Below are 23487 nucleotides of genomic sequence, written 5' to 3' on the forward strand. Positions count from 1 at the left end.
AATGAACTTCTGTGTAGCTGTGTAGTACAACATGATGAGAAGTTATTTAAGGGTTAATGTACTGCATTTACTACAAAGGTGACTTTCTTCTTAGCCTCGGAAGAAATTTAATGCAGTTTCAAAACTCTTTGTCTAATTTTGGTGGACTTGACATCAGTATGTTCTGTTTGGAGCTGGTTCTTCCAAGGCTGTAATGGTGAACGGCATGGCAGTCACACTGGAGTATCAATGCTACTGGAAAGCTCTAATGTACACTGATGTTTGCTTTGAGGTGTAGTTACTCTAATAACAGCCTGTGGAGAGTGAGTTGCTTCATTCCATGGTAGGAAAAGGAGGAGAGGAGCTGGAAACATCTACCAAACATTTTTTTTCCCAGATTTCCTTTGATTGCTTTTTCTCATGTGCTCTATCTTTGTCTTCCTTGTCCATCAACTGCCACCTTTGGGATCAACTCAGTTCCTCCAAGATGAGCAGAAGAACTTTAAATTTCCACTGCTCTGCCGTAGAACTGCTGAGTTCTAAAAACTGCCTACACTAGCCAGGAAGTTACTAAATCCTTGGAGCTAGGAAGTACAAACTTTGCCTCACTGGACGAATTCAGTAGTTGCTGACTGCTGCTTTCTGTCACTTTCTGATCTCCTTTGAACCCGTTTGCAACACTTTGTATATATAGCAATACTAGAGAAACTCTTTAATTCTTCTGAAATTTGAGTATTTTCATATAATAAATCCTTTCAAATTTCATTTCTCCTGTAGGAATTTTTTGTGGCTTTACGACTTGTAGCATGTGCACAGAATGGATTGGATGTTTCCCTGAGTAGTCTTAATTTGCCTGTTCCTCCACCAAGATTTGTAAGATTTCTTTTTTAATTGAACATACCAACTCATTAATAAGAGCTGCTTTTAAGTGAACAATTGGGAAGGTTTGGTAAAAATACCAAGCACTTCTGACAGTGATGTTGTAGGGCAATAGGGCCCTACACCAGGGGACAATTAAGCTATGTGGAATAAGAATAAGGTGCTATATATTCTAATGGGGATTTGCATATAAAGTTGTGTATAATTTGAATATATATATGTCATTTGTCCTATTAGTGGACAGAAACATGTTAAATTTCTTACTCTGAATTTTGGTATCCTTAATTAAGGTATGAATGATTAAAATGCAGCTCTGTGAAGGAGCACCTTCTCAAATATGGGAGTGGTTTTCCAAGGTCAGAACCATGTCTTTTTTAATGTGTTTGGTTTTTTTCCTGTTTCTCCTTAGACTGATACCAGTAGTCCTTTGCTACTCAGTGGAACAACACCAAGTGATGTACCATGGGCTGTTAAGGTAAAATAGAGACCGGGCTGCTATCTAGATCTGTGATGCGGTTTGAGAGAAAACATAAGTCTAAGAAAAATATAATGCTGCTTGTAGCTATAATTGGTAAAGTATGATAAATTACCATTTGTGTCAAATCTGTAATTAGGCCAGCAGACCTAATTTGATAAAAACACTTGACCCTTGGGAAACCTCTTCATGTTTAGAAATTTTGCAGGAAAAAAGGGAATACTTATTTGAAGCCATGCAAATAACAGAAGAATAAATCTCACTGGGTTTTAGATGAGTCTCTAGCTGATTCAGAAATAATACCTTTTTCATGCTGTCTTTTAGGCATCAGGAAGTGCAATGTATGTGTGTTTCCAACCAACTAAAGCAAAAAGTTAATACTTTTGAATGAACAACTGCTTCTTAGGCTATGAGTGTGACTGTTACCATGAGTAATATTTTTCTTCTGCCCCTCAGCTGGAAGACAAAGCCAAGTATGATGCTATTTTTGACAGCCTAAATCCTGTGAATGGACTGTTGTCAGGTGACAAAGTGAAGCCTGTACTCCTTAATTCAAAACTGCCTGTGGATATTTTGGGACGAGTAAGACCACCTTCCTATTAATTGTTATTTCACAAATAGTAACTGTACTGCATTCAGCAATATCAGTTTTTCAAATGGAAGATTTGTACTAATGAGCCTAACTATTACAAATACTCTCTTGTGGAGTGGCCACACATGTGTAACTACTAAACTGTAAAAAGTATATAAAATATGCTTTTGATACTTTGATAGATTGCCTCTTACTACAGTTTATCAGTTGTGTGTACTCTTTAACACTTGGTTTAGGGCAGCGTGCCCTTAGCGCGCTCTGTCTCCAGCTTAAGTATCTCTGTTCTTTTGCGTGGTCTATGTGAATGTATGTTGCTCAGTGAAAACTTACGCTGTTCATCTTAATAGAACTTAAGATGTTGTGGAGAGAGACTGTCCACATTTGGTTTTAATGAGGTTTTAAATAGGAAACTGCTGCAGTTCAGACAATCATCCCTATATGCTGCTTTTTCTTGGTAGGTGTGGGAATTGAGTGATATTGACCGTGATGGAATGTTGGATCGAGATGAGTTTGCAGTTGTAAGTATCTTTTTCCTGTTGGGGTTTTGAAAGCCTAATGACAGTGGTTTACAATAGATCTGTTGTATATTAATTTTTGACTGTTTGTGTGGTTCATTTATTGCCTTTATTCAGAGACCTTAATCAAGTTTTAGTACTATTTAATGTTTCTGTCAGTTCGAATGTCTATCAATACACAGCAATAATTTCCTTTGTGGGCTAAATGAGCCATTAAGAACCTGTGATCTGCGTCCCATGTGAGACTGTTTTCACTGAGAAGGTTTTACCTTCACCTTCACTGTTTATCTAAAAAGAAAATTAATACCTGTTTAATTGCCAAGAATTGATGTTATGGGCAACATCAAAACTTTGCTTTGTTTCTTCATAATATAAATGTGATTAATTTACATTTTCCTGCTGTCATGTATGTGTTTGAGAAAGGATTAAAGTGTAAAAATTGTCTTGCTTGAATATTGTTCTGTCATTTTTGGGCTTCTTTATGCTCCTGTTTCTTTTGAAACCAAGTCCTTTAAGAGCCTAGTAGTTAATTGTCACTATATTTGATTTCCTGTGTTTATGTTGTAATTCTTCAGATTTCTAGCTTTGAGATCAGAGGATTGATATGCTCTAGGGAAACTTTTGAGATACAATACTTTAAAGGTTATCAATTTAATTTATAATATCTTTAAAATGCAGTTCTAAATATTGAACAACAGTCATAATACCATCATATAGTGTGTATATATATGTATATATATATATATAGTACTACTATATATACCAAATGTACCACTACAATAAAAGAATAGACTCTTAGTAGAGTGATTCCTGGAGAAAAGGTAAATACATTAAAATTAAGTGTACGAGGTGTTTTCTCAAATAAAATTCCACAAGTGGTGGTACAAGCTTGGTAATATTTAGGTAAACTTTAGTGTTCCAAAATATGTTGAGCTGCATTTGCTAAGCACTGAGCCTCAAAAGAAAGTAGTAATGAAAAACACAGGTCAGAAGGCAAGAAGCTGCAATTCAGTTGAGGGGGGCTTGTAAAGGAGAAACATAATGAAAATAATGCTACAGAGTTATTTTTTTTTTAATTTCTCTCTATATATATGTTTCTTATATATTTATATACACACACCTTGTTTTCTCTTTAGGCCATGTTTTTGGTGTACTGTGCTTTGGAGAAAGAACCAGTGCCAATGTCCTTGCCTGCAGCTTTGGTGCCACCATCAAAGAGAAAACCTATTAGTGTTCCAGGAACAATGCCATTAATTCCATCTTCCACATCTACCAAAGAGTCTCATCAGTCCTTGCCACCTGTAGGCATTTTGGCTGCCAAAACACCATTAACACAGGTATAGTCTGAAGTTAGGTGGGGTTAGATGACTTCTGCTCTTATACTGTGCATTGGAGACTGCCTGTATGAAGAATCTTGACACAGGTTTTTCGTTTCCTTCTTGCCTGGTTGTTGAATTTTAAGAGGCAGATGGGAAGACCACGTGGTATGAAATTTATCTTCTTCTGCATTTTCTGGATGTCTTCAGATAGAAACAGTTGGGTAAAAGAACATTATTTAGTAAGGAATTTAAAGATACTTTCCAAATAAATTATTTCAAGGTGTCAAGCTCACCCCCAAGTTATAATATTAAGAAAATGGTTTAAAAATGTAGTATTGGTACATATATGCAGAACACAAATCTCTGGCTGAAAACCGACTTGAATATGGGCAAGGTTTTAAAACCAGTTGTGGCAGGCACCTCTGTGCAGTTGTGTGTGCATGCATGCATGCAGTTTGAAGAGGACATTATTGAAAGAGGAAAAGGTAAGTACAAGCAGTGGGAAAAAGAAACAAAAGGTCTGGCATATCCACCTAAACACATGAGATTTGGTATTTGTTCTGAATGTGATTATTAATAAGTTTGATGCCTCCCACCCCACTGAGCATCTTATTTAATCCTGGTTTGTTTAGAGTCCAGAATATGGAAAGATGTCTTTCCAGATAGATAGTAACTTGTTCTATTCAGTATAAGAAAAACTTGAAAAGGTGGTCTAAGTTAAGAACTGTAGTACATAATGCATAAGGTGCTGCTTGGACATTTGGGTAATCGATAACAAACTGGAGATGCCAGGGTTTTCATCTGGCAATTTACTTGACTGATTGTAAGTCTTTCTGTATGTATTACAAAGCAGTGCCATTCTGGGTGAGTGTCTCAATGTGAGTTTTGTGTACAGCACCATTTGGGATTCATCTGTTGAATGTCCTTGTATGCTGAAACTAATTAGCATTCATAAGCATGCACTTGAAGCCACTTTCACTCAAAACCAAGCCAAACATCTTTATGATAGCTTAGTGTTTGGAAAAATTGCTGAAGTAAGAGAAGTGTTTTTAATTCCCATCTTTACCTTGATTGGAGGCAAATTCTACAGTTTAAAATGTGCCAACTATTAAAAGCCTGGGCATGAGCAGACCAGCTGTCTAAAGCTGTCCAGCTGTGTAAAGAGAAATAAAATTGATAGAGCCAGACAGTAAGCAGGACTGTGACTGAGCACAGTGATGAGGGCACAACCCCATGCTGGGAGGAGATCTGGGCTTTAGGGAGTGCTTTTAATGCACAGGCAAAGAGGCAGAGAAATACCAGCCAGACTAGGTGCTTCACTCACTAGGTGCTTCTGCTTTTGGACTTGATTGTGGATCTCTGATTTGGAGGATAAAGCTGGTTCATGAACTAGGCACTGATAGCACTTTCTAAATCTGTGTTGTAGTCCTTGACTTACATAACCCTGAAAGGAACTATGTGAAAAGAGACCTGCCTGTATCTCAGGATTGTGGGTTTGATTTCTTTTTTTCCCCTCATATCCCCACCCCCTTCAGTGGGTTGTGTCGCCTGCAGACAAAATTAAGTATGATGAGATCTTTCTGAAAACTGACAAGGACATGGATGGGTTTGTGTCGGGTGTGGAAGCCAGAGAACTATTCTTGAAGACAGGACTGCCTTCTGCTCTTCTTGCACAGATCTGGTAGGTTTTTTTCCCCGTGACAGCTGTTTAGATGATGGCATGGTTCTCGCTCCTTCCTAGCACTTAAAGAAAAGTGCTATGTTGACATTTCTGGGAAGTGTAACTTGGGTTTTTTTTCTATAATAGCATGGCCTCTGTATAAGCAGTGGTTATTTATTTGATTCTACTTTAGGACAGAAATGGGGGGAAAATGAGTTTATGCTATTCATCCTGTCTTAGAGGAGGAGGTAAAGCACCTGAACACAGATTGTTACAAACAAATACTGCAGTTGAGCTTGTGTATTTAAGACATCGTAGTGTTGCTGTGTATCTAAACATTGATACTGTCCATATACTGGTAACGAGAATTATCTGTATAAAATTCTCAGCATGTAAAACTTACTGCCTGTCTCAGTCTACAACTTACTCATCTGTCATTGCAGATAGCAGTGACACACTGCTATTTTAATTCTTTCCCCACTATAAGCTGTCATGGGGCACTCTGATAGGAAAAGTGGTTTTTTTTCTCTTTCCAAGGTATGGTTAACACAGCCTCTAATTTAGGAGAATTTAGGTAGACCTATATTGGCTGTGGAAAGTTTGTAGTTCTTTAACTTAGAAGGCACCTCAGTTACAGGTACTCGGGTGGTGTTATTGACTTACGGCTCTGATTCTGCCTTTCACCAGATCAGAACTTAACTGTAACAGAGCTGTGGACCTTAGCATACGAAGAGAAAAAGTGGCTGTGTATGTTTGAATAATGTTTCCTATTTATTACCATGCCGTACTTCTATAGTGCATCATTTTAGAAGTGATATACACCAGTAATTTTGACATTTTTAAATGACAAGTGCAATAAACAAGGTTGTACCTGCAGAAATGAGGGTTTGATTTATTTAATGTGCATCTCTGTACAGGGATCTCTGTGACATGAAGGACTGTGGAAAGCTGTCAAAGGAACAGTTTGCTTTGGCTTTCTATTTAATTAATCAGAAGTTAACAAAGGGTATTGATCCACCTCAGGCTCTGACTCCAGAGATGATCCCGCCTTCAGACAGGGGTGTCAGTTTACAGAAGGTAAGGATGGGTTTGGCATTTTTAGCGTCGATCTCAAAGAAAGAATGTTAATTTAAAAGCACCTCAAATACTGGCTTATCTTAAATTTATCATAGTATCAGGAGCAAAACAAGTCTTGGGTGCAAAGACTTGACAAAAAACTGTTCCGTCCATGTTTCAAATTGGAGCTGTCATTTATTATGCCTGCCAACCAAGCGGAGAGACCTTATGTTGGGAAAGCATTAATTTCTTTTTTGAAAGAATAATCCTTCTACTGCCTATCTAAAGAAATTTTAGGTTGCATCTGAAATAACCCTCCCAAGTTCAGTGTTTTTCTCCTAATGTGTTTATGGTTACTTCTATTCATATTGATCTTTTTGAAGAAGCCTGGAAATAATGTGAACTAAATAAAGTCTAGAACTATGTAGTTAAAGTTTAAAAAGTAAATGCTCCACACTTTAAACGTCCTCATAGTCTGTTGACTGCCATCTACCTTAATCCAGCAGTAGATTGTACCTCAAGCAGTTCAAGCTGTATTTATCAGAATGGTAGAGCTCATCACGAATTCTTACCTGTTTTACACATCATGAAGTCTGATGTGAGTTACCTTTTCTTGGTTGTGCAAAACATTGCCCTAATTCTACAGCTTTCTTAAACAGAATGAAAAATTCGTACCTGGAAAAAAGATGAAACTCAAAATTTGGCACTCCTTTTGAGTTTCTGTAGTTGGTTTCTAATTCGTTTTTACATTCTGTTTTTAAAAAGTAATTGCTTTATTTGCAACTCTACTAATCTTTTTTGTATGTTTGCTTTCCTTTCTATGTCTCTTTTCTAGTTTGGACTGTTTTTTCCATTCTGCACCACTCTGCTTTTCATCCTTATTATTCTGTCAGTTTGTTAACTCTGCTTTCTCAAGGTTAGAGAATCTTTGCTTTTCTAATATTTACTGTCTGTTGGTTTAATGATGAACATCCTTCTAAGACTCTTACATATTCATTGCAATAGCACAGCACTTCTCCGAAGTGTCACAGTACCTTGCAATCTCGAATTATTGCTGATTTCCAGTGTTGTTCATCTGGCAGAACTCCAAGGTTCTTCCTTGGACCCAGACCTCTGTGTCTGTTACCTTTTGGTAATACTTGCTGCTTATCCTAATGCTGCATCTTACCCTGTTGAAATGACTGAGGAAGCGGTGACAGAGCAGTAGGCCAATGTAATAATTTGCAGTTGTCATTTACTGATTATATTACAGAAAATTTAGCAATTAGAACATTTTAGAAGAGATCAGTGTTGGTTACTGCTCGTCTATGTGTGTGAATTGTTTCAATAGAACTCTCAAAGATATTAGTATGCTGTTTTGGGTTTTTTTTTTTGCATAAATGAGAAGAGTATGAATATTGTGAAAGAAGGTAAGTTAGCTTTTAGTTAGCTTTGTAAATCCTCACCAAGAATTTATTTTACTAGATTGAGCTGAACCTTCAGCTTAGTTTGAGCTTTTCAAAAGAGATGTTGTCTTGTTGATATGAAATAACCTGTTTGTCCAAGATTATTGTTCGAGAATTGAGCTCAAAGGATAAAAGCAATAGACAGAAATAGGCTTTTTGCTGGTTTTCGTGAAGTGGCATGGCTTACACTGGGGCGACAAGACCCAGACTTACCCCCAAAACCCCGCCTTAGGCTTCATCTTCTGAATTGACCAATATACAGGTAGTAGCAGGCATATCAGTAAGTATAATGGCAAACCATTACGTTTTTAAGATAGAGAATATTAACTTGTGACCCTTCTTGCTAGATATTCAGAATGCATATGTATGTATATTGCTGTTATCTAATGTTTGGTTTCCTTAGAGAATTTTATGACCGTGGTAGTGTAACATCTATTTCAAGTTTGAGGCCTGAATGCGATCCAGCATGGGATACAGCAGCAGTCTAGTACTTGTTGCTGTGTTTCTTTACTTAGAACTCTTTGAGGTTGCGAAATTGTACTTGCATTACCAGCCATAAAACTTAAACTTACATGCAGGTTCCTCTTAAAGAATTTTGACAGGGATTCACTTTTATTGCTGTTTTGAGTTTAAAGACTCAAACCATTGTTTGCATGCATGTTGCAGTGTAGTAGATGGCAGCAAATAGCTCTAACTTACGTCTTTGTTAACTTGAAATTGAAGCTAAAAATGGCTTTTATGTTCTTCCCTCACACCAGTTCTCCTGAAAAATTGCAAATAAGACTGAACTACATCTTGTTCAAGCTTGACACTGGCGTCAGTTTGCAGAATAACTGATGAGAGGAGGAGGCCTGGAAAGAATTTGAACTTGTAACTAATAGCTCCATGTTCTCCTTCTGTCTCTTTGCTAGGAGAAGTAAAATCTTTCTCACTAGAGCACCATGAGCAGCTCCGCAAACCTCTTGTGTAATTCCTTTAGAAGAGATCTGAACGTCATAGTCATTTGAGAAGCTGCATGCTAACCAGTTTAAGAATAGCTGTATGGCTTTTTTTATTCTCAGTTCATGATATTTGTTCTAGTAAAAGATGCATGAATAACCTATAGTTCTGCTGAATAATACTTTCTGCCAGTGTGCTCAGATTTACTGTTTAGGTCTTTTCATGGCTTGTGTTTGCTCTTTGGTTTTTCTCCAGAGTATAACCTTGAATAAATACATGGTTAATAATAGGTTGATTTATCTTTAGAGAAACTTTGGCATTTAAAACCTTTGGTGTTATTTTGGGAGTATCACTGCCTTTTTTTAATTATATGTATATACTTTTCTCTGAACTTTGTGTTTGTCCTGGATGACTTTATTCCACTTCCACTTGAAGGAAGTGATGTATTTATAGAAGGTAGTTACAGTGACTATGGCTTCCTAAACATGTTCTTGCTGTGATAAGGCATAGTAGAATAATTACAGTATTTGCTAATTGTGTCTTGTTGTTCTCTAGTCTATTTTTGAGCCAAATAATTTGTATTATAGTAATTGTCTTACAAACAGACTAAGTAAATGGGAACTCGTGGGCATAATTTGACTTTGTTTTACCAAAGTTGCATTCAGTACACTGAAGGTTCACATTAAACTAGCTCAGAAGCACTACAAAGTATCTATACTCTGCAACAGGAGGATCACCAAGGTGAAGAAATATGCAAGTACTAAACAAACCAAACCACTCTTAAATGAATGCTAGGAAGCCAGATAAACGTTAATTTTAGAATTCATTTAGTTGTTAATTTTAGAGCTAGATTAATTTGTTTGTATGATCAGGTGGTCCTGTGCTTTGTGGAAGGTGACTTCAAGAGATTACAGGAGAGAAACTCTGTTTGAATTACTAGATATATTGGATGTATGTTGTGTTCTGTTAATATAGCATCTGGACTGACTGTGCTTTTGTTTGAACCAAGTGTGAAGATTTGAGATACAATGCTACCAACCATTGTTATAAGAGGATAGCTCATACTGTCACGAAAAAGTGAATTTAATATAGTTGTTGGACAGCATAAGCTATAAACTAACAGTATGTATTTTTTATCTTTCAGAGTACTCAAGGAACAAATCTGGTAGCAGATTTTTCTGCAATTAAAGAACTTGACACGTTAAACAATGAAATAGTAGACCTGCAGAGGTAGGTAAAGAAGGAATAGGCATAGTTGCCTTAGATTCAGTTGTGCTACTTACTGGGTTTGTTGTTTTGTTTGGGTTTGTTGTTCTGTGTTTTCTTTTTAAAACAAGTTCAATGCATAAGAGAAACCGAGGTGGCAATAGTCTGCTTTGCTAAAAATAAATGGTTAGCATGTCTGTAATGCTGTTTTAACACTTCTACTTCTTGCTCACTCCGATGAGTGCATTTAATAACAGCAAGACTGTGAAAGGTCTATCTATGGTGCCTTCTGGGTATTTTTCCTATCCAGAGATGGAAATAAGATTGTTTCCCATCCTGAGACAGAAACGTTCTTTCTTGCTTAGCTTTACTGGCAGATGAGAATGGATCTTTAGGATGCTGGAATCATGATGTGAATTGGTATTAGTTGTCTTTGATTTGTAGAGAGAATTCTGAGGACTCTTTTCTAGTGGCAGTAGGAAAATGAGATGGGAAAGGTCAAGTATGTAGGGTAGAGAGTTGGAAGGTGACAGTTTGTATATGGGCCTCTGTAGGAATTTGGTGGTGGTGAAGATGGACATGCTTCTGTTCAGTAAATTCAACTGATGCACTGAGAAGAACTGTTTTACTTTGAGGTCTGCAGACCCTTGGGTTCCAGTAATTATTTCTAATCTAATTAAGATAATGACTTCAGGTGACTACAGAAATCAAACTCATATATATATTGTGTATATATGTATAGTCTCCAGACTTAGCAGATATTTTTCTTTGGTTTTGGGTGGCTTTTTTTGTTTCTGATACTATCATGTATCTACCAAAAATTCTATTAAGAACAGTTAATTCTACTATTTTTTAAGTGAGGGTGCTTTGTGTTGATGGAATCTGCCTGTCATCTTCATGTCACTTGCAGGAATGATTTAATTTGGCAGTGTGTCAAAGCACAGTCTGTTTCCTAAATACATAAATGTTTTTTCACTTCAGCTGCTTGTTCTCCCTCTTATTACTCCCACTGCCTCCTCGCTTCTCCCTGCTATGCTTTCCTCGGCTGTTCTTTAGGCTATATTAATTCCAGTTTTGGATTCTGACATTTATTAACATGAAATGTGATTTGCTATCATGTATGTTTGCTGTTGGCATCTTAGAGGGAAATTAATTGTTCACCAGCAGGAATTTGCAGATGAAGTTGGTTTTCAAGTAGGTAAACTTGCAGCCTACCATGCAAGCTGTTCTGTTTATGTCTTGTTTTCTTTTATTACTGTGAGGTGTGAAGGATACATTGCCTTTGGAAAGTTATTGCTTCCATTTCTTCAGTGGCAAATACACTTGGGCAATTATTTAAGACATGTTTGAATGATATTAGATTGTTGAAGATATGGTGGGGGCATCTGTGTATTATTTCTGTTTGGAGAGTGGAAATTTACTTTTATATGATTTTTGATGTTCAGAACAGAACTGGATTAATGATCAGAGGCTTAGGCCTATTTCATCAAGCTGAGGTATAACAGAGGGGTGTATGGTTTCACTGAGGACAGCTGTCAAACTCTCAGTGTTCTAAAGTACATTGTGGCTCCTGTAAAATTTTTTCTTTATATTTTTTTAAGGAAAGTTGAGGGGTTTTATTGCTTGAAAATCCTTTATCCACTGTAGAGGAGTTATTTTCTGTAGCAGAGGAACCGTTGCCTTCCTGTACCTTTCCTCAGCACAGGTGGCTGAGGCAACACATTAATCTTTGGTAAACATAGGAAACTTTTTCATCTTTGGCAAATCTACATTTCTGTTACAACTGGTGACATTTTCAGTCTTGATAGTTACCATATAAAAATGAAATTTAAACCTAAGTTAGTTTTGTTCATTATTAAACAAGGCATATTGTTCAGCTGTTGGACTCAATATGCAGTAATTCTAGACCATGATTCCATTGAGGAGTATCCATGAGAGCTGCATTTCTGAGACCCAGTAATAGGAATTGAGTCTATTTTTGAAATGCACTCCAATAAAGGCAGCAGAGGAGATGCCCAAAAGAATGACAATGTGTGGAAAACAGCATTTTGAAAGACGGAGCAAATAACACAGAGGTGATACATTTGTAGCTCAACAGTTTGTGTGGGAAAGATATCTGGTACCCGAAAGCTTTTTAATTTAATTCAAAAATTCAGGATGGTGGAGGCTGAGGATCAGATGAAGAATAAAATACAACACACTTATTAGTGAAGATAATTCCTCTCTGGTAGGGGGATGATTTGCCTAGGGACATTGAATCTGCATGAGATGTGGAATGTGCATCATTTTGAGCCTGTCAGCACTGCTGCCTACAAGTTCTGTTTCAGATGCACTGTATTTTTAGAAAGCTATTTGGAGCTTTTTTTGATCAGCATTGTGGGAGGGTAGACCAGATGTTCTTAATATTCTTTTTTTGTGCCATAAAACCTTTCTCTTCCCCAGCAAACCCTGCTTTGCTTTCGTGTGTTCAGAGCTATCTACGGCCCACAAATCTGTGGGATTTCTTTGCACTTTGACAATATGATGTTCCTCTCTAAGCATGATAAGTAGTTGAGCTTAATTTAGGATAGCTCAACAGAGGTGCCATCCTTCACATAGGTTGGACAGGAACAGTTATACTGATTGAATCTAAATCAGGTTAAAAGGACCATAAGTTGGTCTCTTAAAAGCAGGGAAACAGCAAAACGTTCCCAGAAAACCAGGGCAACCTCTCCCTGCCCTGCACTGGCATCAAGTCTTAGTTTCAAAGTTCAGAGATCTACAGCTTCTTAGCAAAGAAATGTTAAGAGTTTTAACATGTGCTGGATTACTTCTTCTAACCTCTGTCTTGGAAGTAACTGAGCTGTTGCAGCTGAAGAGGTTGGGGGAACACAGGGGAGAAGAAACAAGGCAAACCCTCAGCATTTTTTCTAGCATTGCCAAACTGAAGTGCTACTGCACTAGGAATTGCCAAAATTACAAATGTTTGTGGAAATAAGGAATGTCGGGCAACTGTGAGTGTAGATAATGCTACCAGCCCTGTGCGTAGGCATCTGTCACTTATTATGGAAAATGGAACTATGATTTTTTTGCTTTTGTAGCTAAAGTGGTTCTAAGTGGCCATCGAAAAGCCTGGCCAGGGTTGTTTCATGCTTGGCTTGAATGCCTCTACTGACATAGGAACTGCAGTTGTCAGCTGTAACGAGTATCTGCAGTGGGCTGGCTCCCATTTATAAAGTACTCCATTCACAAATTAATATAAAGCTTATGGATTTACTAAGATTATGTGATTGTAAATCATGAAGTATCTGCACTGGAGAAACCATCTATTAGTTAAGGGCTTTTTTTAAATCATTGCTTTTAGTTTCTTTGATGAGAGGTTCCCCTGACCTGACTGCTGTTAAAATGCATAGGGAAATAGTATTGCTTTCATAAATTCACTTGAATTGGTTACAAGTGTCCTTTATTGGCAAGACTGCAGTTCTTTGTTGGGTTGGTTTTTGGTTTGGCTTTGGGTTTTTTCCCCAAGTACTGATGTGGTAAGGGCCTTTATGATCCAGGAAATCTGTCATATCCAATAAATCAATTTTGTTACTTGTTTTTGGTTCTTTCAGTTGCTGAGCATTTCTACAGGGGTATGCCAGATAGTTTGTAAAAGAAATGGAGGCATTCAGAAGAATTAGTGAATTAAGTAGGTCTGTGTTGTCTTTTTCTTTCTGAAACAAAGAAGCATTACTTGGGGGGGAGGAGGGGATGTGTGATGTGTAAGCTATATACACTCAGCTTGTTTTCCTTTGCCTGAGACTGCTGCCTAAGCTTTTCTTGTTCTGCCTGACAATACTTCTTTCACTTGATTTTTTCCAATTCCTTGTTTGTGTTGTGGTTTGGCCAGTGTAAGCTGCCTGTGGGTGGGTATTGTATCCTGTCACTTGCTTAGCATAGTCCAGATCGCAAGGTTTAGGTGCCTGGCTTCTGTTGGAAAAAAAAGGAAGTGTTCTTCCTTCATCTCTGACAGTCTCTTAGGCGTATCCATGACAGTAATGTGGAAAGGCTGTATATTAAAGCATATGTATCTGCTTGCTGTTGTACTTCCTGTCTTCATTCCCAGTTAGGCAGAATAACAAGTATTTGTTTATCTAGTCAGTTATTCTCTTTTATCTTCAGCGAGGAATAATATGCCTCAGTGTTTGCTGTGTTTGATGGGTGTCTGAGGGCTTCAGCCTGACTTGTAGTTAGATGTGTGGAATTGATTGCTTTACTGAGTTTGAGACCCTTTGTTCAAGGAAAGTTAAGGAAGGCAAAATCAACAGAGCTTGTTTCATCCTTGTGTTGCAGTTCTTTAAATATCTAAGAGCAACTATGCTACAAATACTAATTTATTGAGCTAGAGGAGTGTGCTATAGCTTTGATGTAAACAGTGAAGATTTGCTTAGAATTTCCATGATACTTTTTTCTGATGAGTAGAAAATGAGAAATTTTATGAAACTTGAAGGTTCACACTTAACAGAATATCCAACCTTGTTCTGCAGAGTTCCTCTTTCCACATCTTTTCTCTTCCTTCTATTTAAACCTTCCCTTTGGGCACAATCAGCAAGTTGTTCTTCAGTCAGATACTGAGATAAATAATAGCAGAATATAACTTATTGTAATTATTTCTCACAGCAAATGTTCATTTAAGATCTGTGACATTTGGGGGGGTGTTATTTGCATCTTTCACTGTACGTGGTTTAGCAGTAAACAGGAGTTCCTCAGCTTGAGTGAAGAGAACATAGAGTAAACCTGCTTTACTTTGGAGACAGAAGTGCTTTCTTTTATATTAAACAGTAAGATTACTAGTTTTAGATTAATTACCCATCTGCTGTATGAAGTTACCTTAATTTCAGTATGGACTAGTGATGTAATTTGGTAGCTTTTCACTATGGTATTTCATTTAGAAATGTTACTTTTATCACTGTTCAAATTCCAACTTCTAATGTGTGTGCTAATCTATTAACAAAATCGTTATGAAGGTAAGTATCTGTGTACAAAAGGTGGTGTTAAAACTGTGAAGCTTAATGATTCCATATACTATCTAGAGATAAACATGATCTTTCTAAAAACAATAACACTTTCTGAGTGTATTTCTGAGCTGTTGTTATGCCTGACTGCCAAGGATTTATTGGCGTCATAAATAGTCACTTTTCAACTTGAATAAATGTCTGTAGAGACAGACTTGATATGACACAGCAAATAACTACATGTGGAGTTTCTGAGCAGGGAGTGATTACGGCAAGCTAACCTTTCTTCTTCTGACTGAGATTACCAACAGCTGCATCCACAATCAGATAGGCGAAGTTCATTTATCAGCTAGATTGGCCTGCTGGAAATGTTTTCTAGCTGCTGTTAGCATAGGAATTACTGCGTTTGCAGGGGTTAACAGATGGAATCTGATGCAATCCCTCCCACTTTTCCCAGCAGTTTTCATTAGACAAGTGCTCCATAGCAACAGTGAGATCACTGGAGACAGTATTTCATTGATTTCTTCCTCCCGCCCCCTTCCATTTTTGAGCCATTCTTATCACTGAAGTGCAGTTGGGGGAAAAGACGGGGTTTTTATGCAGAACACTTATGTGGGCTTCTGTCTTGTAAATAATTTGGAAAGCAGAAATTCCTCACATCTTTTGTGTTTAATGTTTCACTATGTATTTAAAGAGAGATACAGGCTTAGGGGGCTGGATAACTGTACCTGCTGTAGCTGATGTTCTGAAGTATTCTTGCATTGTTTGCTGGTCTTCTAGGGAAAAGAATAATGTAGAGCAAGACCTGAAGGAGAAAGAAGATTCCATCAAGCAGCGGACAAGTGAGGTCCAGGTAAATAAGACACACAATTATTGTTCGGACACTTGATACTGCACCATGGGGTTCTTTAATAGCAGTAGGATTACTGAGTCAGTGAAAAGAATTAAAATTGGTGGCTAAGGAAAAGAAGATACTTTGAGATGTATTTTCTGTATGCATGTGGGTTGGTGTTGGTGTGTATATTTATATAAATGTGTGAGCATTGAGGATATGTCGCCTGCATGGAGTATCAAATGAAAAATATTAGAAGAGAATAGCCTCCTTCTGTGTTTTTCCTTGTTTTGTTTTTAGCAAGGCTTTCTAATGTATAATTAAAGCTAAAGAAGACACTGTAGCGCTGCAAATTAATAAACTGAAGTGGCTGAATTAAAAGGGTTTGTATACGAGGCTGCTTCTTAAGAGTCGCAGTAATTACCAGCTTGGGTGGAACATAGACTCAATTTTGCCTAATATGAGTGAATTAAAAAAAAATGATCTGTTTGATTTTTATTTAAAAGGCTGACATTGAATTTCCAGATTATTGGGAAATGTAAATTTTGCAAGTGGTTTACAAGGACTAAAAATCATCCAGTCAGCATCAGTGTTCAGGGTGTTAACAGTCTAGCCAAGCTCTGAACTAAATGCTGCAAAGCAATGTTTCAATTAGATTTTAAGCTGTAAAAGCAGTTGGAGCTGCTGCTTAAGATAAAAACTTCCATATGTGATACCTGACCACTGACATTTATTTCTACATTTATTTTAGGAATCTTTTGTTTAAATATTGGATTAAGAGCAAATTATGCCAGATTTCTGCATTTTACTTTGTGTTGGGGCAGAAAAAGAGCCAGTGTGTTACAATACTTGTGCATTTTGTGCTTGATTGTTTAATGTCCTTAAAGCTTAGCTGATAATTAATAGTCTGACCTTTCAGAAGATACTCAGATGCTGGCCTGTTAGTCACAATGGCAGCCAGATAGAGCAGCTGCAGGGATACATACAGAAGTTGCCCATGCCTGTGATTCTGTCCATGCATGCAGTGGTCACTGCCCCCACTCCCACTCTGCAGATTGCCTCTTCACAGTTAAAAATTCCTATGGGTATTCCTGGTTTTGTACCCAGGATGGTTTTTGTTAGTGTGTTGTGGAATCTGTGTGCGTGTTCATGTGAAGGTTGAGTTCTCTGGTGCCTTTGCACAAAAGGTTCAAAGCCTAAATAAAACCCTTACCTTTAATGTTATAGTATTATTGTCATCTGCATGTGTTCAGTGTTTTGAAGTCAGCAGCATTACAGAATCAATTAAAGCATCGTATCTAGAGCAGTAATGTTGGAAGCAACTGTCTCAGGTCTTTAACCTCTTTGTGATCACACAAGCTCTTTGTCCCCTGTTAAATATAGAGTTACAGAGTTCTGTCAGGCTGCAGAGAAGGAACAGTCTATTACCGGCTTCTCAGAAAAATGAGAAACCATTGGGATCAAACAGGAAATGGCTGCAGCATTTATTTAAGCTGGTGGCCCTCTATCTCTGGTCCCTTTCTTGCTCCTGAACATGGGAGGACCCGCGTGTTTCAGGAAACTTTCTGGAGCTTCAAAGAACAGTGCTGACAGACTAAGAATATCTTTACATCATGCTGCATTTCGTCTGGATTTATTCTACTGGTGACATTTCTAAAGATGGTGTACAAAACCAGTGCGTTCTTATCTGCCACCTTGGATCAAGCCAGTTTTGTGGCATCACGCTCCATGGTTCTGAGATCAGAATTACTTCCATGTGCACAAATTATAATCTCAAGTATAGTCGGGGTCTGTGATGTGTTGAACTGATTTTTATGGGAGGAGGGAAAGAATGGCAGGGTTCTTTTTTTTCTATAAAATAACTTCTATACTATGTTAATAGCTATTAAAAAACCAAGACAGAAAGAGTTAGAAGGAACCATTGATGGGTTTTGATGTGCTTGTTAAAATATCAGCCCTTCTGTAGCAAAGAATAAGAGTGTTTTTACTTAAAAAATTATGGGCAGAATAAGAAAGATCAAGAAACTTCTAAGGCACAATTTCCTTATGCTGTGATTGGATTAGCCTTTTCTCATAAATACGGGAGTAATAAATTCAGATATTAAATGTTCTTGGCAGTAGCGAACTTTGGTTTACAGCATTAGTATGTCACTAAAACATTAGGTTTTGACCACATACCAAGTGACATCAGGAAATGCCTTTACCTGGCTATCCCCTTGCACTCTCATCACCAGCCCTCCCTTCTAGACACAGATAATGGACTACAGTGGTTTTCAGCAGCTGGACACTGCCTCAAGCAGTGGGGCTTTGGACACATCCACAATACTCTCGTCTTCTATCTAGCACTTCACATGTATGGGCATGGTTTGTCAGTCTACCTGCTAAGACACTGAAATAAGTAGTATTTCTCCTGGCTTTCCCAACAGTTACAATGTTCCCTGGAATTTCATTGATGTGAAATCAATAAAATGGGACACTGAAACTTTGTAAAGGAATTTTTAGAACAAATGCATGTAACTCCTGAAAAAAATGTAATAGATGTTCATGTCATTGGGGGGTGAAAAGTGTAACTGCATATGAGACTGCTTCAGGGGAGAAAAGTAAAAGATATCTTGGGATTGTGGCCCTCTAAGCAGTCTGGAATGTTTCTGGCCTTCTCTTCCAGCCTTTTGATCTCCTTGTTGGCCTGAGTTTTATTAAATAGATTTATGCTTTGAGTACCCGACTCAACACTGGGTTTTCTCTGTTCTTTCTTAGTTGCAGGGCACCCAAGCCATTAGGAAGTCAGTGAAGTTTAACTTTTCCATGCTATTGCAGGCTTCATAGTTCTTGATAGTGCACCAAAAAGCTATTAAATCTCCTGTCAATCTGTGGAAATACACACCTCTGGACTTGCCTTGTCCTACAATACACTGACATGGAGAGTTATAATGATTGTAAATCTAATACAAGGATGTAAAAACAATGGCTTGTACCACCTCAAATATGTTAATGGTTTTCATATAGAATCTCACTGAGTGCTTGAACATTGAGATGTTGCTTCTCTGCTGAGAGAATTCTTTGAAATTCAAGTTTAATTGGAGCCTGATTTACTTCATGAAGGATGCATGAAGATGTATCTGAGTATTCAGGGTACATGAAGATGTGTCTATTATCCCTAGTTTTGTGTATTGTATCTACTCCAGCCTTTAATTTTGGAATGGTTATGTGAACATGCTTGGGGTTTAGTTTTGGTTGGGTTTTTTTTTCTTTTCTCTTCTGGGAGCCATCAGACTTAGGTCTCCTCAGTGCTCCTCTACTCCTGTGCTTAGTTCCAACACTGGGATTCAAGGAACAATAGCAAGAGTGGAGGTGATCTATGTTTAGCTTGCGTGGATGTCAATTCTTGCTTGCTTTTAGAGAAAGGAGATTGAAATCTCTTCAAGCTGTTATTTTTTCCCCCATTGCTTGCGTTGGGTATCAGCTGATACTTGCTTTTCAAAGCGACGTGAAAAATGAGTGGATCAAGAGTGTCCCAATTATCCAAGTCAGTAGCTGCTGTAAGAGCTTTTTTTGTGTGTGTGCTGGCTTGTCTGTCATAGATTCAAAGCACCCAGTGATTCACCTAGTCTAACTGCTGTACATCAGTCATACACCCTTTACTGAAGTTCAGATATGATTTGGGGGCTTGTGTGGGTGGTTTAGGGGGTTGTGTTTTGCTTGGGTGTTTTCTGTAAAAGCATCTATGATGTTTCTTTAGGTAGTTTTCCAGTTGTCTCGAGGTTACTTATTCCCCTAGCATCTGACTGCTGCACCATATGCCTTTCTATTTCTGTCTGGCTTTTCTGTCCTGATTTTCTGGAGGTGTTGGCGCATATGGATGCTCTCCCTCACCAAAAATACCCCCAAACAGAACATCCCTAAAAAAGGATGCCAGGATCTTAGCCTAGAGCAGCACATGAATATATGCTCTAATCAGAAATTCACGTCTGCTTGTTTCCTTATCTTCCCCAATCTTTTCTCTATTCATTGTTTTACTGTTGTTCATGATTCTTCCTTCAATTACCATATTTTCTTGGAAAGGCTGCGATCTTCTCTTTTCATCTAATACTTTTCCTTTGTATTAATCCTTTTTGATCTCCCTGTTACTATCACTTCCTCTTGACTTTAACAGTTCTTTCTTCATCCTAATTTCTTTTCTTGACATTATATCAATGTCATCCGTGCAATTTGTTGAAGTATAACCATTCTTGTTGCTCAGGAATGAACTAGTCATCATATGGTGCTACTTAATGTACTGGGAATACAAGACATACTGCTGTTTCATAAACTAAAAGATGCCATATTGCTTTGTGTGGAATGTGCACTTTTCACAGTACTGTTACATGGAAAATATGGTTTGGTTGTTTTTCACAAAATGAAAAGCAGGGATGCTCTAGAAGGGAGTGCATTTGAGCTGTTAATGCACCAATTTGGTCATTTGGCACGTTGCTAAAACAAGTTCCTATTTTCAGCCGTGTGCTTTTGAAGGGGGAAGGAGCGGAATAAAGACCTTCTATTACTATGGAACTCAGTAAAACGTATTGCTAAAGCATAGAGACAGACAATGGAGTGGCCTGAATAAAGACAACTTCTAAATTCAAAATGAAACCTTAACCTCCCTGTGTGTAAAAGAGTTAGTCTCTGTGTTGATGCACAATCTTCAATATTTCAGTGAGATTCTTTCTTATAAAGAAAAGAAAAAAGCAGTTTATTTGTATGTCTCAGAGCTAGAATTTGAGGACACTTGTTTATCTGCCATATTATGAATGCTGGCTTCTGAAAGATAATTTGTTGATCCTTTGAAATCCAAGTTAGTACTGCAGTCTATATTGGAGGATTTAGTGGTTAGGAGAGAGGGAACATGCAAAGCTAATCTGTTTCCTTACAGGATCTACAAGATGAAGTAAAGCGGGAGAGCAGTAACCTGCAAAAGCTGCAAGCTCAGAAACAGGAAGCACAGGAAATCCTTAACGATCTTGATGAGCAGAAGGCTAAGTTGGAAGAGCAACTGAATGATATCAGGCAGAAATGTGCAGAGGAAGCCCATTTGGTAAGGTCTAGTGCGTAAGGCCCATGAAAGAATAAATCTCTCATTATGAAGAACTCAGCCTTGCAGCATAACAGTTGTTGGGGCGGGGGGGGGGGGGGGAACTTTAACAAACAAACAGCCTGAGCATCAAGATTTTGTGACCAATAGAGAACAGGAAATACGTCACTCCAGTGACCTCCTAATTTAGTATCAGTGTGTGAACAAACATCCTGAGATACACTTGCACATAAAGAAGGTTAAGTGCAAGCAAATAGTGCAAAATTAGAATGCAATTTAAGTGTAATTAGAAGCACTAATTAATGGGACTGATTTCTTAGCAGTTATCTCTTATGGGTATGTAGAGTTTTTTGCTAATATAAAGCTGCAGTATTTCTTAAGGGTCTAAAATTATAGAATCATGGAATGGTTTGGGTTGGAAAGGACCTTAAAGCTTTTCCAACTTGCTGCCATGGGCAGGGACACCTTCCACTACACCAGGTTGCTCCAAGCCCTGTCCATCCTGGCCTTGAACGCTGCCACAGCTTCTCTGGACAACCTGTGCCAGTGCCTCACCACCTTCACAGTAAAGGACTTCTTAATATCTAATCTAAATCTACCTACTTCTAGTTAAAGCCACTGCAGTCAAGAAAACAGCTAGAATATTATGATCCTATTGAGACCACTTAGGAATTAACCTCTCATTCAGGTATGATCTATAATCTCTGCACTAGCTATGAGTGTTTTACTTTTTCTGGTGATAAATGTTGGTATTTGGATATATTTGGAAGTGGTGTGATTTTTTTTTTTTTTTTATAATTTGGCTTTGAAATATTGTTCATGTTGTAGATTGCCATGCTGAAGGCTGAAATAACAAGCCAAGAATCAAAGATTTCAGCGTATGAAGATGAACTGACCAAAGCTCAAGAGGAGCTGAGTCGCCTGCAGCAAGAAACTGCGGAGCTTGAGCATTGCATTGAGTCTGGGAAAGCACAGCTGGGACCTCTTCAGCAACATCTGCAGGATTCACAACAGGAAATTAATTCAGTAAGGCGCTGTGAAAGACCCCAAAAAAAGCTTTTTTTAGCTGACAACCTTTAGTGTGGTTTTTCTTAAGGGGAAGGAGTTGTTCTCTTTTTTCTCTTCACTATTTGCTCATGTCTTCAGTTGCTTATACATGTGCTCTGTGCTTGTTAGGATCCTTGGAGGCTGGCTCAAGAATACCTCGTGATTTTTGTCCAAGTTTTGTTAATAAAAGGGATTAATTTATTGTACCTCATAAATAATTTGTCTAAATGTAATGAATGAAAAATGGATAATGCATGTGTGAATTCTCTATGTCCAGTAATTCAAGCTTTCTTCCTCTGCCATGGCTTGCGGCATGCTCTTACTATTCTTTAATGGTTGTGAAATCAGTATAAAATCACTAATAACATTTACTTAGTGCATTGTTGAAGTGGGAAAATAAGGTGAATGTAAGAATAAATTTGATTGAGATTAGATACTGAGAAGCAGAGATATGTCTGCACTGTTTTTAAGCACTGTGCTTTGAAGTGTCTGCTTTTATGCTAAAGGAACACTTAGCATCTCTCTGTGATCAGTGATTTATTTTTACTTCAGGGATGTGCAAGCTAGCACAGCCTTTCCTCATTATTCTTCACCTCCTCTGACTTGCCAGCTAAAATATTAGCCAGACTCGCATCATTCTCAAGTTAAAAACAAAATGAAGAGCCTTCTATCAACTTTGAACCTGAGAAATGGCTGGCTTTTGGGTTGGTCATTTCACACAGTTAGAGACATTTCATATCTCTAACTTGTTAACACTTTCATTTTTTTTGTTCTTAAGACTTCCACTGTTCAGCAAGACACTTTCTTCTTCTGAAAAGCCTCATAACATATTTGTAACTTTTAAGTTTGGCTTTGAAATTTAGAAACTGATAAGAAAACAAATGGATTTTCCATTGTTTCCTCAGAGGTAGAGGGAAGATTGTGCTATTTCAATATGAATATGCTAGCAAGTGGTACTTTCAACGAACAGATTTGAGCCTGATAATATAAGTGGTTATGCTTGACTGTACTACAGACTTTTTTCATAGGTTTTATATTAGTACTCCTGATTTTATTGCTCTTGAACAATGCTTTGGTGCTTTAGGCAAGCTTAGCTAATGCTTGGTCTGAGGTCTGTGTTTGAAAGACACCTGGTGTTGTCTTTGCCACCTGACTTGTGACATGCGCAAGTCAATGAAACCTCTATTATGTGACTGACCTAGCAGAAGTCATTTGGATTTAGACAGCTAAATATCTGAACTATGTTCACTGTAGAATCAGAATAGTTTGGGTTGGAAAGGACCTTCAGCTCATCCAGTTCTGACCTCCCTGCCATTGTCAGGGGTGCCTCACCTTAGACTAGGTCGCCCAAGGCTCCATCCAACCTTCTATATAATCTACTAAATCCAGTAATTCCTTCATAACTGGCAAGTTGATTGTAAATGTTTGCTGTGAGGCACTGCATTCAGCATATTGCTGAAATAATAACATGTGAATATAACTGTCTCCTTAGGAAGACA

At 37.8% G+C, this 23487-nt stretch overlaps 1 protein-coding gene across 3 annotated transcripts in view; it reads left to right on the forward strand.

Moving 5' to 3' along the window:
* The window catches only part of EPS15 (epidermal growth factor receptor pathway substrate 15), a 53663-nt gene that overhangs the window by 15618 nt on the left and 14558 nt on the right, over positions 1–23487 (forward strand). For 2 of the 3 annotated variants that reach the window (XM_057401768.1, XM_057401767.1), the window contains exons 5-15: positions 757–852; positions 1268–1333; positions 1790–1915; positions 2384–2443; positions 3577–3777; positions 5295–5440; positions 6337–6496; positions 10004–10089; positions 15822–15894; positions 20783–20944; positions 21770–21967. In XM_057401768.1, the coding sequence (XP_057257751.1) occupies positions 757–852; positions 1268–1333; positions 1790–1915; positions 2384–2443; positions 3577–3777; positions 5295–5440; positions 6337–6496; positions 10004–10089; positions 15822–15894; positions 20783–20944; positions 21770–21967 (1374 nt within the window). The remainder of the gene's footprint in view (positions 1–756; positions 853–1267; positions 1334–1789; positions 1916–2383; positions 2444–3576; positions 3778–5294; positions 5441–6336; positions 6497–10003; positions 10090–15821; positions 15895–20782; positions 20945–21769; positions 21968–23487) is intronic. The other variant, XM_057401766.1, reaches the window with a different exon arrangement.

The sequence above is a fragment of the Pezoporus wallicus genome, unplaced genomic scaffold (assembly GCF_028554395.1).
Source record: "Pezoporus wallicus isolate ANWC-B61680 ecotype Strahan unplaced genomic scaffold, APGP_CSIRO_Pwel_v1 contig_1035, whole genome shotgun sequence".
Classification (NCBI taxonomy): Eukaryota; Metazoa; Chordata; class Aves; order Psittaciformes; family Psittacidae; genus Pezoporus; species Pezoporus wallicus.